Genomic DNA, 16,609 nt, shown 5'->3' on the forward strand with positions numbered 1-16,609 from the left:
TGCAGTGGGACAATCTCAGCTCACTGCAACCTCCATCTCCAGGTTTCAAACAATTCTTGTGCTTCATCTTCTGCATAGCTGGGATGCCCAGCTGATTTTTGTATTTTTTAGTATAGATGGTATTTTTAGTATAAATTTTGGCCAGGCTGGTCTCGAACTCCTGACCTCAAGCAATCAGCCCGCCTTGGCCTCCCAAAGTACTGGGATTACAATCTGATTTAGTTTTACAAATGACTAACAAACTTCAGAAAACATTCATGGGTCAACAATGTATTTTATTATACATCTTAGATTTATACATCTCCTATATGCTTTTAAAGCTTCAATTAACAGTTCAATACAAAATTTAAAAACAAATATATGCAGCAGTGGTTCTCAGGCACAGAATTTAGGAGGAGACTGAAGCAAATCTTTTCCCTAGCATACATACAGTGAATATTATGAACCATGAGAGTGGGATGTTTCCTTCTGACCTAGCTGCCTTTGTGATTGAATTTTGTTAGTGAACAGCTTTAATAGGTATGACATTGCTAACTGGAAACAATGAGATTTTAAATAAATTGATAACCTGTATTTTCTTGAAGTCTTTAAGACCTAAAATGATTACTTTTCTCCTAAGAGAGCTCCAGAATCATCCAATGAAAATAATATTGTCGATAAAGTATCTAGAGTATCTGCCTAAGAACCACTGCCCAGGGTTATTCAATGTCTTCAGGCCTCACAGGATGAGGTAATGGTATGATGGATTTCTTCTCAGTGTCCCTGGAAAGTGCTTTCCTCATATCTGTAAAGAAGCAAAGTTTAATATAAACACTCAAACAACATATCAAATGTAAAGTGTATAGATAAAGTTTCCATAAGAGGTTTTATCCCCTACCCCTACTTCCACCAGATTCTAAGCAAAATATATTTATAAATAAAGTCTCCCAACTGCCAAGTATACCAGATGCTAACCAAACCTCACCCAGGATTCAGCTCACAATACACATTCTTTCTTGTTATTAAAATAATACGTATATAACATAGTAAAACAGTAATGTACAGAAATTAACCATTGGTTAGTTAATAGGTAAGTTAATTACTACTAATAGGTTCATAAAGGTAGGTTGAGGGAGATTTAATATTAAAGTCAAATATGATTCTTCTACATTTATTAAAATAATCAAAGACTACAATCTGTAGAATGAATGTAACTGTTTCGACGACTTCTTTAGGATACTGTCATGGAAGGGAGCTTACCGTAAGCGTCCTCATCAGGCTCCCCATTGCTGGCCGAATAGTACTCTATGACCGTCCTATATACACTGTAGCCCAACTGCTTGTACATGTTAACTGCAACTTGGTTAGATACTCTTACAAAGAGATCGACAAAAAATCCACCCTTTCTTTAAAAAAAAAAAAAAAAAAGGAAAATGTTAGAATGTGATACACCCTAGAAAGTAATAGATGCATATTTTTTTAAAACGTGTTTTTACCTTGCTCTGACTACTACTCAGAATGGTAGTAATAGGACTTTGTAGCTGATTACATGGTAATAGAAATTTGTATTACTTAGGATTTATGACAATTGCTTTGCAGTATAAGATGACTGTATGTTTGCATGCTAGTATTTCAAAAGCTGCAACACGTTTTCTTAAAAGATAAACTCAAGGCATTTGTTCTACAAATTCACCACCTATTACAGTTTCTCCTCTTGATGAAGTTTACATACATGGAATCATATATTCTTTTGTCTTTTGCTTCTCTCAGTCAACTAACATTGTAAAAGTCAGCTTCAAGAGTGGCTGGGCTTGTGCACCACAAGTCATTCACGGTCCTGTTGATACACATTTCTGGCTTTTACTGTTACAAACGATGCTCCTATGAATACTTCTGTTGAGTGTCTCACGTAAGGTCTATAGCTAGGAGTTTCACTGTTGTGTCACAGGGCACATCTTCATTAGTTAATGCCAAATTGTTTTCCCAACTGGCTTGTACCAACTCACTCTCGCACAGAAGTGAGTAAGCCTCCATTCCACAGCAGCAAGGCTTGGTGCATCAGATGTTTTTATTTTTGCCAATCTTACAGTATAACTATATCTCAGATTTTAGTTTGTATTTGCAATTACTAACGATGTTGAATATATTTCTGTTGGTTGGCCATTTAGATTTCTCCTTCTGTACAGTACTTACATCTTTCACACAATTTTTCCCCCGCTACAGTTCTCTAGGTATTGTGAATATTCAATACTGTGTAATGTCTTTGCAAATATCTTTTTCCAATTTGTGGTTTGTCTTGTCATTATCTTTAGTATCTTTCGATAAAAAAAAGTTACTTCACTTCAGTGAAGCTGAATATATGATGGCCTTTTTAAAAAGCCCTACACTAAGGCCACAGAGACACTCTGCCATATTAAATTCAAAAGACTTCTTAGCTTTACTTTCACATCTAGGTTTTTAATAAATCTGGAGTTGATTTGTGTGTGGAATAGTGGTAATCTGGGAAATTTTTTTTTCCCATAGGGACATCCAATTGTCCAACCACCTTTACTGAAAAGTCTATCTTCATACTACTGATGTGCAGTGCCTCCTTTGCGGTATGTTAAGGTCCATATATTCTCGGGTCTGTTTCTCAAATTCTGTAGCACTGGTCTAGATAACTACAGCACTAAGATACAGTCTCACTCTTTACAGTCTGATACCTGGAGGGGGCACATCACCCATTTTGCTGCTGTTCAAGAATATCTTGTCTCTTTTTTGCTCTTTCTATTCCTCTATGTTTCAGAGTCAGCTTAACAAGTACTATAAAAAATACTTGGGATTTTGACTGCAGTTACATTGGAATGTGGTCAATTACCTGTTTTACTGTATCCTCTAATCCAGTGATAGTTTATCCCTCCACTTATCAGGGCTACTTTAATATCTCTCAAAAAAGTTTTTAAAATGTCAGAGGTCTTGCATAGCACTTGCTAGATTCTTAAGTATTTAATATTTTTTCATGCTATGGCATCTTTTTCTAAATTTTACTGTTTGTAAATATATAAATACCATTGATTTTTATACTGACTTTATATCCAACAACCTTGCCTACCTTTTATTAATTCTAAACATTTATTTCTAGATTCTTGTGGATTTTATATTTGTATAATATCTGTGCAAAATAAGTTTTGTTTCCTCTCATATGTAAATACAATTGCTTTTTATACTGACTTTATATCCAACAACTTTGCCTACCTTTTATTAATTCTAAATATTTATAGATTCTTATGGATTTTACATTTGTATAATCATATCTGTGCAAAATAAGTTTTGTTTCCTCTCAATCCTCCTATCGTTTATTTTTTCCTGCTTTCCTGCGCTATGATTTCTAGTAAATTACTGAAGAGGGACTAACTTGTCCCTGGTTTCAAAAGGAAAGCATTCAATGTGTCATTACTAAATATATTTACTACAGATTTCTTGTAGATATTTTTCAGGTTAAGGAAGTTCCCCCTTTCTATTTCCTAGTTTGCTAACAGTTTTTATCAGGAAGGAATATTGGATTTTATCAAGTTTGCTGCACTTTCTAAAATAACCAGTGTTCTCCTTTAGTGTAAAGTTGAAACCCCCTTGTTTCTGATGTGTCATCCTATTTATGTCGTGGCAAATCCATTTTGCTAATTATTTTTCTGGAATTTTGCATCTGAGTGAGATCTTCCTCAAATTTTCCTTTCCCATATTTTGTCAAGTATTGTTATCAGAGTTATCCTGGCCTTAAAAAATAAGTTGAGGAATGTTCCCTTTTTTAGCTTGTGCAAAATAGTTTGTGTAAAAGTGACCTTTCAGTTGTTATTTCTTAAATGTTTGGTAAAATTGGCCAGAGAAGCCACAGCTTTCTTCGTGAAAAGATTTTGGGCTACTGACTGAAATTCTTTAGGGCAAGGGTTGGCTCACACCTATTTTGCTACTGCCTTCAGGCTAAGAATGGTTTTTGCAATGGTTGTTAAAAAACAAACAAACAAAAAACTATGTAACCAAGACTTTAGGTGGCCTGTAATGCCTAAATATTCACGCTCTATCTGACCCAGAAGAAAATTGCTGATTCTTGTTCTATAGGCTTGACAAATTTCTATCTCATTGTTCTATCAGTTAGAAAAAAGCATGTCTAAATCTCACATTATTATAATTATTTGTCTATTTCTCCTTGTAGTTTTGTCAATTTGTGCATTTTTACTTTGAGATGATGTCACTGGGTATATAACATTTTAAACTGCTATTTTTTTTTTTTTTTTATTTGAGATGGAGTCTCGCTCTGTTGCACAGGCTAGAGTGTGATGGCATGATCTTGGCTCACGGTAACCCTCGCCTTCCAGGTTCAAGCAATTCTCTGGCCTCAGCCTCCCAAGTAGCTGGGATTACAGTCATGTGCCACCACACCTGGCTAATTTTTGTATTTTCAGTCGAGACAGGATTTCACCATGTTGGTCAGACTGGTCTAGAACTCCTGACTTCAAGTGATCACCTGTCTTGGCCTCCCAAAGTGCTGGGATTACAGTCATGAGCCACCACTCCCAGTCTTGTTACTTCCTTGATTAAATATTTTATCAATATGCAGTGACACTTTTTTACACTGGTAATAATTATTCAACTATAATTTAACTACTATTAATAAGTATTCTAACTTTCTTCTGGTTAGAATTTGCAAGGTAATTTAAAAATTTACTTTCAATCTTTCTGTATTAAAAATATTTTAATATATTTTACACATATTTCCTGTAAACAATACAGACAGCCTTTGTCTTTTAAATAGAGTCATCATAGCCGGCAGGGCGTGGTGGTGGGTGCCTGTAATCCCAGCTACTCGGAGGGTGAGGCAGGAAAATTGAGCCTGGGAGGCGGAGGTTGCAGTGAGCGGACATCATGCCACTGCACTTCAGCCTGAGCAACAGAGCGAGACCCCATCTCAAAAAATAATAATAAATAAAGTCCTAAGGCCATTAACATTTACTGTTGTAATTACTGACAGTATTTGGATTCTTGGCTACCATTTTATTTCATGCATTTTGTTTTGCCGGTTTAGTTTCCTTTTTCTCTTCTTTGGGGTTGATTTCTATCATTCAATTTTTCTTCATTCATTTGAATTTTATCATTCAAATTTTCTTAAATTATATGTGCAAGGTCATAGCTAGTTACAACCCAGTTTCTTTTTTTTATTATACTTTAAGTTCTGGGATACATGTGCAGAATGTGCAGGTTTGTTACATAGGTATACACATGCCATGGTGGTTTGCTGCACCCATCAACTCGTCATCCACATCATTAGGTATTTATCCTAATTCTATCCCTCCCTTAGACTCCCTCGGTGTGTGATATTCCCCTCCCTGTGTCCATGTGTTCTTACTGAACAACCCACTTTCTAACTCCCTGTTCACTATACAATAATGCCAAATACTTTTTGTTCAACATAATGCCATTAACAAATGTGTGTAAACTATAATCATGCTAAAAATTTTCTTCTCTTCTTTGTTTGGTCTAGGGAGAACTTTAAAAAAATCTTAAAGATTAGCACTCTTCTTTTTCAGCTAACACAACTTCTTCTCTTCTCTGAATGAGTTTGAGCTCCTTTTGCCTCTAATTTGGCTTGAAGCCTTTGTCAGGCCACAGTTACTTCTTTAAAACTTGCCTTTATTAAATCTAATAACTAAGTGGAAATTAAGCTCAAGAACCCTTCTCAGCAACTTTTCTCTTTCCTACCACACTTTTAAGAAATTACAGTGGAGAAAGAAATGGCAGCTTGACAACAGCTTCAAACATATCTCTTCTAGAATGAAGATACGCGGAGGGGCTTTCTCTTCTATTTATTGTATTACACGATAATGAAGAGGTTTGATATATACAACACGTCTCTTAAAAAAAGAAAAGAAAAGATGCCATGCTGGCAGTTCACAAACTGTGCACTGAGGTACCCTAAAGTGTCCCAAACTCATACAGCCACCAAAGGATATTTTGAATGTTCAGGAAAAACAGCAAAACCTTACATGTCAGATATTGGGAAACGAGTTTGAAGTAGTTCACAAGTTCAACATTAGATCATGCTACATTCCTCTTAATGACATAATATTTCTATGAAGCTGAGTTTCTGGCAGTTGCTGTGATTAAAAAAAATATTAGGGCCGGGCGCGGTGGCTCACGCCTGTAATCCCACCACTTTAGGAGGCCGAGGAAGGCGGATTACGAGGTCAGGAGATCGAGACCATGCTGGCTAACACAGTGAAATCCCATCTCTACTAAAGAACACAAAAAATTACCCGGGCGAGGTGGCGGGCGCCTGCAGTCCCAGCTACTCGGGAGGCTGAGGCAGGAGAATGGCATGAACCCGGGAGGCGGAGCTTGCAGTGAGCCAAGATTGTGCCACTGCACTCCAGCCTGGGCGACAGAGCAAGACTCCGTCTCAAAAAAAAAAAAAAAAACCAATGGGAAACAGGAATGCTGGTGGTTGTGTCAAGTCATCTAATGTCCAACAGGTGTACACATCTCATTAGTAGCTAGCCATAGTTATTTAAGAATGAAATAAAAATATTTCTTCTTTCAATTTATTTTTTTTTTCTAAATGGCTATTAGTTGTTAGGCTATAAATACTTATTAAACAGTTAGAATATAACTGCTTAAGACTGAACTATTTTCTTTTGGCCAAGAAGCACTGTTAAAAATTTATTCAGATGCCAAGGCAATGTTGACAGACATTAGGAGTGTGTGCCACAGTGGCAGGAACACTAAGAAACCTCGAGAGCTAGCCTTTGGAACTGATTCCCCCAATTCCTCGGCTTATAGGCCTACAGCGGGTCACTGCAATACTTTGCCTTAATTTCCTCAATGGCAAAATAGAAACAATGATCACTTTGACTATGTGACAGAGTTGTTGTAAGGACTATTGGAGATGGAGGAACATGAAATTCCTGTAAACTGTAAAGCATGACAGTTATTCAGCCTGAAGGGGAACAAAATGGTTAGGGGGTCCACAAATCCCTAAGTGTATTTGAAAAACCGAATCTCACCTTTCTGAAATCTCCTCTAGTAACTCCATAAGTTTAGCAGCCAAACCAAGGCGTCGAAATTCTGGGGCAACAGACAGAGCTGTGACGTGCCCGTGCCATTCTTCCCTGGCTACTGAGCCTTCTGCTTTACCCATAACTGCCAACAACAAAAATCACATTCAGTAACTAGACACTGATTTACACATAAATATACAATTACTGTTCGGTACATTTTTATGACAAAGGAAACTGATAACGAAGTTTTTATTTTTAAGTACCACCTGAGGTCATCCAGCTAACAGTGCTTTTATTTGAAATTCACTTGTAAATGTAATACTATATGTGGTTCCAGGCCGGGCGCGGTGGCTCAAGCCTGTAATCCCAGCACTTTGGGAGGCCGAGACCGGCGGATCACGAGGTCAGGAGATCGAGACCATCCCGGCTAACACGGTGAAACCCCGTCTCTACTAAAAAATACAAAAAACTAGCCTGGCGAGGTGGCGGGCGCCTGTAGTGCCAGCTACTCCGGAGGCTGAGGCAGGAGAATGGCGTGAACCCGGGAGGCGGAGCTTGCAGTAAACTCGGGAGGCGGAGCTTGCAGTGAGCTGAGATCCAGCCACTGCACTCCAGCCCGGGCGACAGAGCGAGACTCCGTCTCAAAAAAAAAAAAATAAAAGAAATAAAATTACAAGCATCATGATTATATTCCCATTCTGCAGTCTAAAGCAATTGCTTGAAATCTGTATTAAAATCTTTACCTACTCCACAAAAATTAGTGGTATTATACTTACTATAACCCATTAATTCTCCACCAGGTGCCTCTGCAACTATGAAATACTCTGGCCAGTGGGCGAGGTACTGTAGGTAGAAGGGAATCCCATACTAGAGTCCTGTTAAGGAGTGTGAAAAGTAACGGACAGTAAAAAGTTCTTCATTAAGGGATATTGTAAAAAAAGTTTCCTTTACAAAGTATACTGTTACTTTATCCCCAGCTCTATATGAGTCCTATAATCATACATACCATTACATGAAACATTTAGGTTATCATGGATTTTTAACAAAATTGCCTGGACATACAGCTTCAAGTATGGAATGGTGATAGCACTGTCTAATAGAAAGCAGAGAATCAGGACCCCAAAGTTCTACAGTCTACTTCCCTACTGACCATACCATATCTAAGTCTCTCCATTTATCACCTGATATTATTTGTTAGCAGTCTGCCTCCTCTTAGTCTATGAATGTTATGTTTCCTTTATCCCTGGTGCCTGGTACACAGTAGATGCTCAATACATTGATGCTTGCATAATTGCACTGAAAAATTAATGGCTAGTTCCTACTTTGACTTCAGCTATGAGACTGTGAAAATAACTTTTACAACCTAAGTCCTTCCAGAGCCAACTTAATTACCCGGTTTTTCCTCTCCACTGATTCAAATCCTGCATTTCTAGTAATGCAGATAAAAGCTGACTTGATGGAATCAACTATGTTAACAGTAAATGCCTGAAAAATTTGCTCATGACTTAACTCTTCAACCTTGGGATGTCCTTACTGACATGTAATCATTCCTACATTTCTCTTCTTTTTACTCTGTACTTTAATGGATGAAAATATATTTCTTGTTAGTATACACTTTCTGATGCAATTCATCAGAGGACACCATCAATCATACATAAATATATTTTTTAAGTTCCTGGAAAACCTGTTCAGTGTGAAATTCTTCAAAATCTCCTGTGAAGGACTATCATTATTTTGCATACCCCTCAAATACAACCCTTAACATGGCAGGCCAGCCAGTCTTCCTGCCAGCCAGCCTCTGACATACACAACCATCTCTCCTGTGGCTAACGGAGGAGTCCCAGACACCCCTCCCTCCCATCGACCTCTAGGACCCAACAGGTTACTTTCAAATATAGGCTCACCTGGATTATGGGACTTTCACTGTACATTTTAAATGTCACTGGAAGCACACCATATAACGGATTTGCATCCTAAAATTCTTCCAAATTTTTGTCATTCAAAATTCTTCAAAAATCTTTTTTTAAGTGGTGATATCATTAGTCATAATTTTAAAAATCCAGATGAACACTGGAGATTTTTTGCTTTTCCCACTCAGTTTTGTTTCTGATATGTAGTACTGTTGCTGCCTGTACCTGTAAGCAATTTTTACTGCTGTATAGTATTTCCTTATGTGAAGAGACACCTTAAATAGCCTGTATCCTGACAATGGACACCTGGGTCATTTCCAGTTTCCCAAAAAAATGTCTGAAATCCTTCTTCAGTACAGCCTAATTTACTTAACCATCTCCTGATTGTTGTGTGTGAATCGTATTCCAAATGCTTAGTAACTCTCCTGCAAGAAATAATTTTCATAATGGTGTAACTCAGGGGTTAGCAAACTTTTTTCTGTAAAAGGCCAAATAGTAAACACCCTTGGCTTTGTGGGCCATACAGTCCCTGCTGGAACTACTCAAACTGCAAAAGCCACAGAAAAAAAAACATAAATTAATGAGCATGGTGTCTCAATTAACATTTTATTTACAAAACAGACAGTGGGCCAGATTTGGCCTATGGGCCTTTTGTCAACCACTGACAAACTGCCTCTATTTCTTCTTCTTTTCGGCTTTCAGGAAATGGAATTACTATTTCCAAACTGCCTTCCGGAAAGATAATAGCAATTTACATTGTCACTAGCAATTTATGAGAATGTTCCTCTCACCTCACCATCATCAGCACTGAGGTGTATCATTTTTTTAAATCTTGGCTGATACCTAAAATATGCCATCTCATTTTGGTTTTAGTTTACATGTCTTTTGACTGATAAGACTGAACTCCTAACACCTTCATTAAGCTCCTATATGCCCTCTTTTGATAAATTACCGGTTAGCAGAACCCTCCTACCCACCTACAGTAGACATGGAGCATAAACCAGAATCCGAACTTTGTGTTGTAAGCCACTAGAGATGTGGGGTTATCTGTTACAACAGCATAACCAGAGTACCCTATCTTCACATCTTTGCCCCATTTTTCCTTTAGGACAATAATAGACACTGCTCATTGTTACCTCAAATCCTTTATTCACTTTAGTCAAGTCCCAATTTATAAAGCGGGGCACATTTCTGGACTCTAGATAGGATTCGATAGACAGGTGGAACATGAAACAGGTGCTGGTCAATGAGACAGAGCAGGGCTGTGCGGCATTTCCCAAAGGTACTCTTTTTATTTTTGAGACGGAGTCTCGCTCTGTAGCCCAGGCTGGAGTACAATGGTGTGATCTCTGCTCACTGCAACCTCCGCCTCCCGGGTCCTCGTTCAAGCAATTCTCCTGCCTCGCCTCCTGAGTAGCTGGGATTACGGAGTGTGCCACCATGCCTGGCTAATTCTTGTATTTTTATTAGAGACGGACGGGGTTTCACCATGTTGGCCAGGCTGGTCTTGCACGCCTGACCTCGTGATCTGCCTGCCTTGGCCTCCCAAAGTGCTGGGATTCCAGGCCCAAAGGTACTCTTAAAAGGGAAGAACACCCTCACCTCCCCCTCTGTTGATTCTGCTGCCGGAAACGTGGCTGTGATGCTGTTTGCTCTGGCAGCATCTGGAACAAGATTACGGCCACTCTGTAGAGTGCTTAACCTGCAAAAAGCCTGGCTGCTGGTGTCTTCATGGAAGCATCACCTGCCTGGGACTGCTTATCTCCAGACTTTGTTCACACTAGAGAGATGAAGCCACCTTGCTGAAGTCACTGTGCTTTCTGATGAATACAGCCATGCTGACTCCTGAGGGGCAAGGTTGGCAGGGGAGCTATGATGTTACAAATTTCTACGATATTAACAGTTTGTCAGCAGATCTAAGACAACTCTTGTTCTCAGTTTCATTTTTAAAAATTGCTTTCAGTGTTGCTTATGAAGTTTCCTGACCTACAAGTTTTTAAATTTTTCAGTACTCCTCTGTGTTTCCCTTTCATTTCTCTATTGTCTTTATTCTCAGTAAATCTTCATTCAACCTTTTTTTTTTTTTTTGTAAAAAAGGATACAGTTTCTGTAAGCGGATCCAAGTTACTGAAAGAAACAAGAGAAATATCAATAGTAAGCAGCGTTTACAATAACCAGTTGAAATAAGCCTGCTAAAGCTAACAATAATAATGCCACAAGGAAAACAAAACATGTTTCATCAACAATTTTAAGGCCAACTTTAGGGCTGAAGAAGATGATTTAATCTACCTAATAGCCATAATAAGCTGTCACAGCAACTATTAGGGTGTTTATACATTTTTTTATTTAACTGCTACTTGCTTCTTTAAAATTAAAGTTAATAAATCTACATCTCGCATTTTCTAAGTGGCAATAAATTGCTAATGGAACTGGGGATCAACTGGGGATGTAGCTAGCAGAGACGGAAGGTCAGACTCACCCACTGCAGCATCTAACCCCATGTATCCTCCCTGCCTGTGTCTGGGTCTTCCCTGACAATTGCTCCTTTATTCCACCCTGTAAATGTGGTCACTCCCACCACTCGGTTTTTGCTCCCTACTCCTATTCTACACTCCCACCTCCCTGTCCCCACCATCCCCATTCCTATGTGTTCAATCACGTGTTCTTGGTGGATGCCTCCCAACCTGGCTCTGCTGCTGTGGGCGCTTCAACCAGCACATCCCAGCACACCGTTCCTGAATCTGCATTCTGAAAACCCACCTCCTCCGTCCCCTCACTTCCCTATTCAATCAGTGGAGCCATTATTTTGTCAGGCTCAAAACCAGCTACTTTTCAATTGTTCTCCTCCAATTTCTAGTCAAATTCTCCTTTGAGACCCATAGCGATGCTAGTCATATCATATTCTGTAGTCCAGCAGTTCCTAAACTTTTTGGTTTCAGAAACTCCTTAACACTAAAAAGTTACTGAGGACCCCAAAGAACTTTTGTTTATATGGGTCATATCTACTGATATTTAAAAATTTTTAATATTCACTCAAAAATAATAAATCAATTACACGTTAACACAAATAACTTTACCAAAAAATCACTATACTTCCGAAAACAAAAAACAAAATCCAGTGACAACAATGGCATTGTTTTAACAATTCTGCAACGTCTTGCTTAAAAGACAACCAGATTCTCAAGCATTTATTATGCTTGCTGCTGAAAGATCACACCTTGGGAAGCTCCACTGTGTACTTGTGAGGGAATGACAGTGGAAAAGGCAAAAAACCACCTTAATACATCATGAGGATAGCTCTGACCTCACAGAACATCTGAAACAATCTTGGGGACCCCCAAACCCTGGCCCACACCTTGAGAATCACTGCTCTAATACAGTACAGGGAGTCACTCCCACACTTCTCAACAACTGCTTTATGTCCTCTTGTCTGCCCACCCGCACCCCCACCTCCAGCCCCGCCATCTCAGGGGCTTCTATTCCATCACGAGGAAAAGATAACAGGAATAAGAAGGCTTCATCAAAGTCCCCCCACTGAACCCACGCACACAGGCATCTGCACCCATATGCTACTTGCTTTCCTGTCACCAGGCACGGAGTGCTGGCGAGAGACCCCCTCAGTACTCGGGACCCTCCTGCAGTTCTTTCCCTCCTGCATCTGCATCTTCAATTTCTCTTTCCTAGAAGAAACATATAAATATGATGTGCACTGAGCCATCAGCTGCTCTCGAACAGCTTCCCACTGCTGGGACAGCCTGAAACGCTGTCTTCACTCAGCTTCTGAGACCATGGGGTTTTCCTCTGACCTCACTGAGCCACGTGGTCTCCTTTACTTGAACACTTGATGCCCTACGGCACCATCTTACAGCCTCTTAGCCTTTTTTTCTATATTTGTGTTGACCCCCACATTGCCATCTTTAGCCCAGACCTAATCTTGAGACGCCCATGCCCAGATGCCTTCCTGGCCCCTCCACTTGGGTTCCTTGGTGCCCTTGGCAGAGAGGCTCAGGTCTTACGATGGCCTCTCCAAGTCCTGCCCTTCTGACTCTCTGCTGTCGTCCCCATACCCTCCCACACTCTTCTGTTCCAGCCATGTGGCCTGCCTCCTATTTGAAACAGGGGTGTATTCACTTACTGTTCCCTCTATCTGGAAGGGATACCCTGCCCCCCAGTATTCATGTAACTCATTCCTAACTTCCCCAGGTCTTTCTTCAAAGGCACTCTCCCTGAACCCCCAAACTAAAGCAGAATCCCCACTCGCTTCCAGCTTTCCTTCCCTGCTTCTATTTTCCTGTGTAACTGAACACTAAGCTCCACATGACTCCCCGTACTGTCAGAGCAGTGATTCCCAAGGTGTGGGTCAGGATTTGAGGGGGTCCTTAAAATTGTTTCAGGTGTTCTATGAAGTCAGAGCTACTTTATGATACATTAAGGTGTTTAGAGGGGAAAATGTACATTCTATAAAGACATCATTTTGGTTATGTCTTGTTCATTGCTGTGTCTCTAGAACTGATACACAGTAGGCACTCAAATATTTTTCCAAGAATAAAATATGTGTTAAATTAATTGCAGTGTTCTACATCCACAGATTCTTTCGATTCCGACTGCAACATCTAATCTGAGTCATTCTCAGAGTTTTCTACCAAAATGCCCTAATCAAAGAGGCAAGTAAATAGAAAAAACGGGGCACCAGGTGTGGTGGCTCACACCTGTAATTACAGCACTTTGGGAGGATAAGGTGGGAGAATCACTTGAGCCTGGGAGTTCCAGACCAGCCTGGGCAATAAAACAAGACCCTGTCTCTACAAAAAAATTTTAAAAAATTAGTGGGGTGTGGCAGCACATGCCTGTAGTCCCAACTACTCAGGAGGCTGAGGCAGGAGGATTGCCTGGGCCTGGGAGCTTGAGACTAAAGCGACCTATGATTGTGCCACTGCACTCCCATCTGGGTGACAGAGCGAGACCCTGTCTCAAAAGATAAAAGAAAATGGGGAATAAATGGAGCTCCCCTACTGGCACATTCTGAAGAGGCCCCATGATTCTCTGAAATCTAGTATTTTCTTGTAAGTGTTCCTGTGTTATTTTCTTCCTATTCATTTCCATGTAAAACTGTTGTCCTTTCCTAGATCTTCAGGTAAAACTGATTCCCCATAAGGCTTAACTTTTCTTGAAGCTTCAAGGCATCCTTTCACCTCCCATGCTGCCACCTCCCATGCTGCACCTCCCAAACTGAAGCCTCTGCCAAGTCATCATCTCTGGGCCACTGCCAAAGCCTCCTGAATGGCTTACCTGCCCAGTTTACCTGCTCTCATCACATGACAACCCACAGAGCTCAGTGGTTAAGAATTTGAATCCATCACCTAGAATCCACAGTGAACATTTTGCTACACTGGCTTCATCATCTCTCTCTGCCCATCTATCAATCCTAGATTCATTTTTAAAAACAATAGGGCAGTATGTGAAAACTAAGAACCAAGCGGTTCCGATTCAAGTGTCAGGAAGATAAAAGGACTATGGGATGAGATGGTTGGGAACATTTCAAAGAGGGGTGAGCCTCTCCAGAGGCTCCAGGTGGGTTAAGACCCACTCCAGAGCAGTGGATCGCAAACGGAATGTGCGTTTCTAACATGGTCCCTGTGATCAGGGACCACGTCTTTTAGAACCACTGCTCCAGAACCAATCTCCTTGGATGAAATTCCTTGCTTTACTCATCCCCACCTGGGCCAATTCCCTTGTGCTTGCCATGCCTTGGTTTACTCATACACAAAATGGGGGTGACAGCACCTCAGAGAATTGTGAGGATTAACTGGATTATTATGTGGGCACTCAGAACAGTGTAGGCAACAATGAGTTCAACACAAGTCACCGCAGCTATGAAGCTTAGACCAGACTGGCCCAGCAGAAAATTCTTTTCACAGGATCAAGTCGAAACCCCTCCTGTTTCACCCATTTCTCCCTGACTGCTCGGGGACAGAAACCAGCCACTGGATTCGCACTGACCCCAGTTGTCTAACCGCACTTCAAGTGTCCCCACTTTCATGCCCCGCTCCTTCTCTGGAACTTCCTTCTTCCTCACTTACCAATGTGTCACCCATCCTTCAAGGCTCACCCTCTCTTTGAAATGTTCCCAGCCATCTCATCCCATAGTTCTTTCTATCTTCCCGACACTTGAATCAGAACCACTTGGTCCTTAGTTTTCACATACCGCCCTGTTGTTTTTTAAAGTGGATCTAGGACTGATAGGCAGGAGAGATATCAGTGTAGCAAAATGTTAACTGCAGAATCCATGAAAAGTGTCTATAAAAGCCCATGTGAAATTCCTCCAACTTTTCTAAATGTGTGGGAATCTTCATAATAAAACATTTTCTTAAAAAAAAAAAAATGGTACCTGCAAATCAGAGGTCTGGCCTTAACTCGAATCCAAAGAGACTTCATCCAGGGCTCTGGGCACAGCGAGCCTCCCCTAAGATGTACCCTGACTCCTCACAGAGGAAAGGTGTCTACACCCGGGTGCGCAGCTACAGTAACTAAACTTGGAAACACTAACCATGACTGAGACAGCATCCGCTGGCGGGGACACAGTGATCGGTGTTATTTCATTTAGATACAATTTAACCACGGCCACCAGGTGGGCTTCACGATGTACACATCCCAACAGCTGCTGACCAGCTTCCGATCCTCGCAAGCCCCCTCTGCGGCCGGGCCTTCGGCGGTGCCCAATGCCCAGAAGAGGCGCGGCCCGGCCACGAGCCAGCAAGCAGTGGGGCAGGGCGAGGAGCCCAGGTCGTGGGCTCGAGGCCGCGCCCCAGCTCGCCCCATCACCCCAGTGCCTCCTGACAGCGACCACGAGCGGCGGCCCGAGCGCTGCCCCAGAACCCGCGAGCTAGCAGGGTCCAGAGACAAAGTTTGAGCACCTTGGCCAAGGTCGCCAAGGTCGGCGTACGTCGACTCCAGGCCCACCTGTCCCTGGACCCTGTGGCCCCAGGGAGGCGCCCACGTCGGCCGGCGGGGGTGGTTCTCGCGGGTCCCCGCCCGGGCTTGGGGTCGGGCCGGGAGGGTGCGGCTGGGGCCGGAGCTGGCGGGGCTGGAGGTGACGGGGCCGGAGGTGGCGGGGCCCGACCACGAGCGGCTGGCCCTAGGCGCGTGTCACTCACATGTTGTTGAAGCGGAACAGGTCGTCGCAGGTGAAGGCCCGTAGCGTGGTCATCGCGCCGCCGCCGTTTCCGAAGCCGGTTCGCCAAGACCCAGCGCCCGCCCCGCCGCCGGAAGTCTCCCGGAGTCTCCCGGAGTGCGGCCGCCCCAGAACCGAGCTGGACGGGGTATTGCTTCCGGGCTACGAGTTGCTCGGCAACGACAGCAGCGAAGCAGCTTCCTCTGGCGGCCGGCAGCGAGAATTGCCAGGCCGCTCCTGTAAGGCCTCCGGGGCTCTGGCTGCCCAGAACGTCGGAACCCTTCCTGGGAAGCGGCGAAGCTGCTGGTGATGCGGAAACCCAAGCAGAAGAGCGGGGTTCACAGCCACCCGGTGCTGCAGAGTAAATGAGGAATGGGAGAATTCATGACCCAGAGTCGCTTGTCCCAGTGATGCGAGTCGCAGATGTCATCTTAAAATGTCAATACTACGTTTAAAAACAAAAAGAAGGCCGCGGGCGGTGGCCCACGCCTATATTCCCAACACTGGGAGGCCGAGGCGGG

At 42.1% G+C, this 16,609-nt stretch overlaps 1 protein-coding gene across 1 annotated transcript; it reads right to left on the minus strand.

Annotated features, from left to right (window-relative positions):
* Positions 1-261: 261 nt before the first annotated feature.
* Positions 262-16,238, minus strand: NAA20 (N-alpha-acetyltransferase 20, NatB catalytic subunit). The gene is made up of 6 exons (XM_023217761.1): positions 16,072-16,238; positions 11,020-11,044; positions 7,784-7,874; positions 7,014-7,149; positions 1,240-1,385; positions 262-784 (listed from the first exon to the last, which is right to left on the minus strand). The coding sequence occupies exons 1-6, from the start codon at positions 16,122-16,124 to the stop codon at positions 699-701; spliced, it is 537 nt and encodes a 178-aa protein (XP_023073529.1). The 5' UTR covers positions 16,125-16,238; the 3' UTR covers positions 262-698.
* Positions 16,239-16,609: the final 371 nt, after the last annotated feature.

This window comes from Piliocolobus tephrosceles, chromosome 20 (genome assembly GCF_002776525.5).
Source record: "Piliocolobus tephrosceles isolate RC106 chromosome 20, ASM277652v3, whole genome shotgun sequence".
In the NCBI taxonomy this organism is placed as follows: domain Eukaryota; kingdom Metazoa; phylum Chordata; class Mammalia; order Primates; family Cercopithecidae; genus Piliocolobus; species Piliocolobus tephrosceles.

What these genes read in the sequence shown, in the direction of transcription:
- NAA20 (XM_023217761.1), bottom strand. Translation starts at nt 16,124, where the DNA reads ATGACCACGCTACGGGCCTTCACCTGCGACGACCTGTTCCGCTTCAAC. An exon ending in CTGTTCCGCTTCAACAACAT is followed by an intron (nt 11,045 to 16,071) that starts GTGAGTGACACG and finishes TGTTTCTTTCAG; the next exon opens with TAACTTGGATCCGCTTACAG. An exon ending in GCCTGATGAGGACGCTTACG is followed by an intron (nt 785 to 1,239) that starts GTAAGCTCCCTT and finishes GCTTCTTTACAG; the next exon opens with ATATGAGGAAAGCACTTTCC.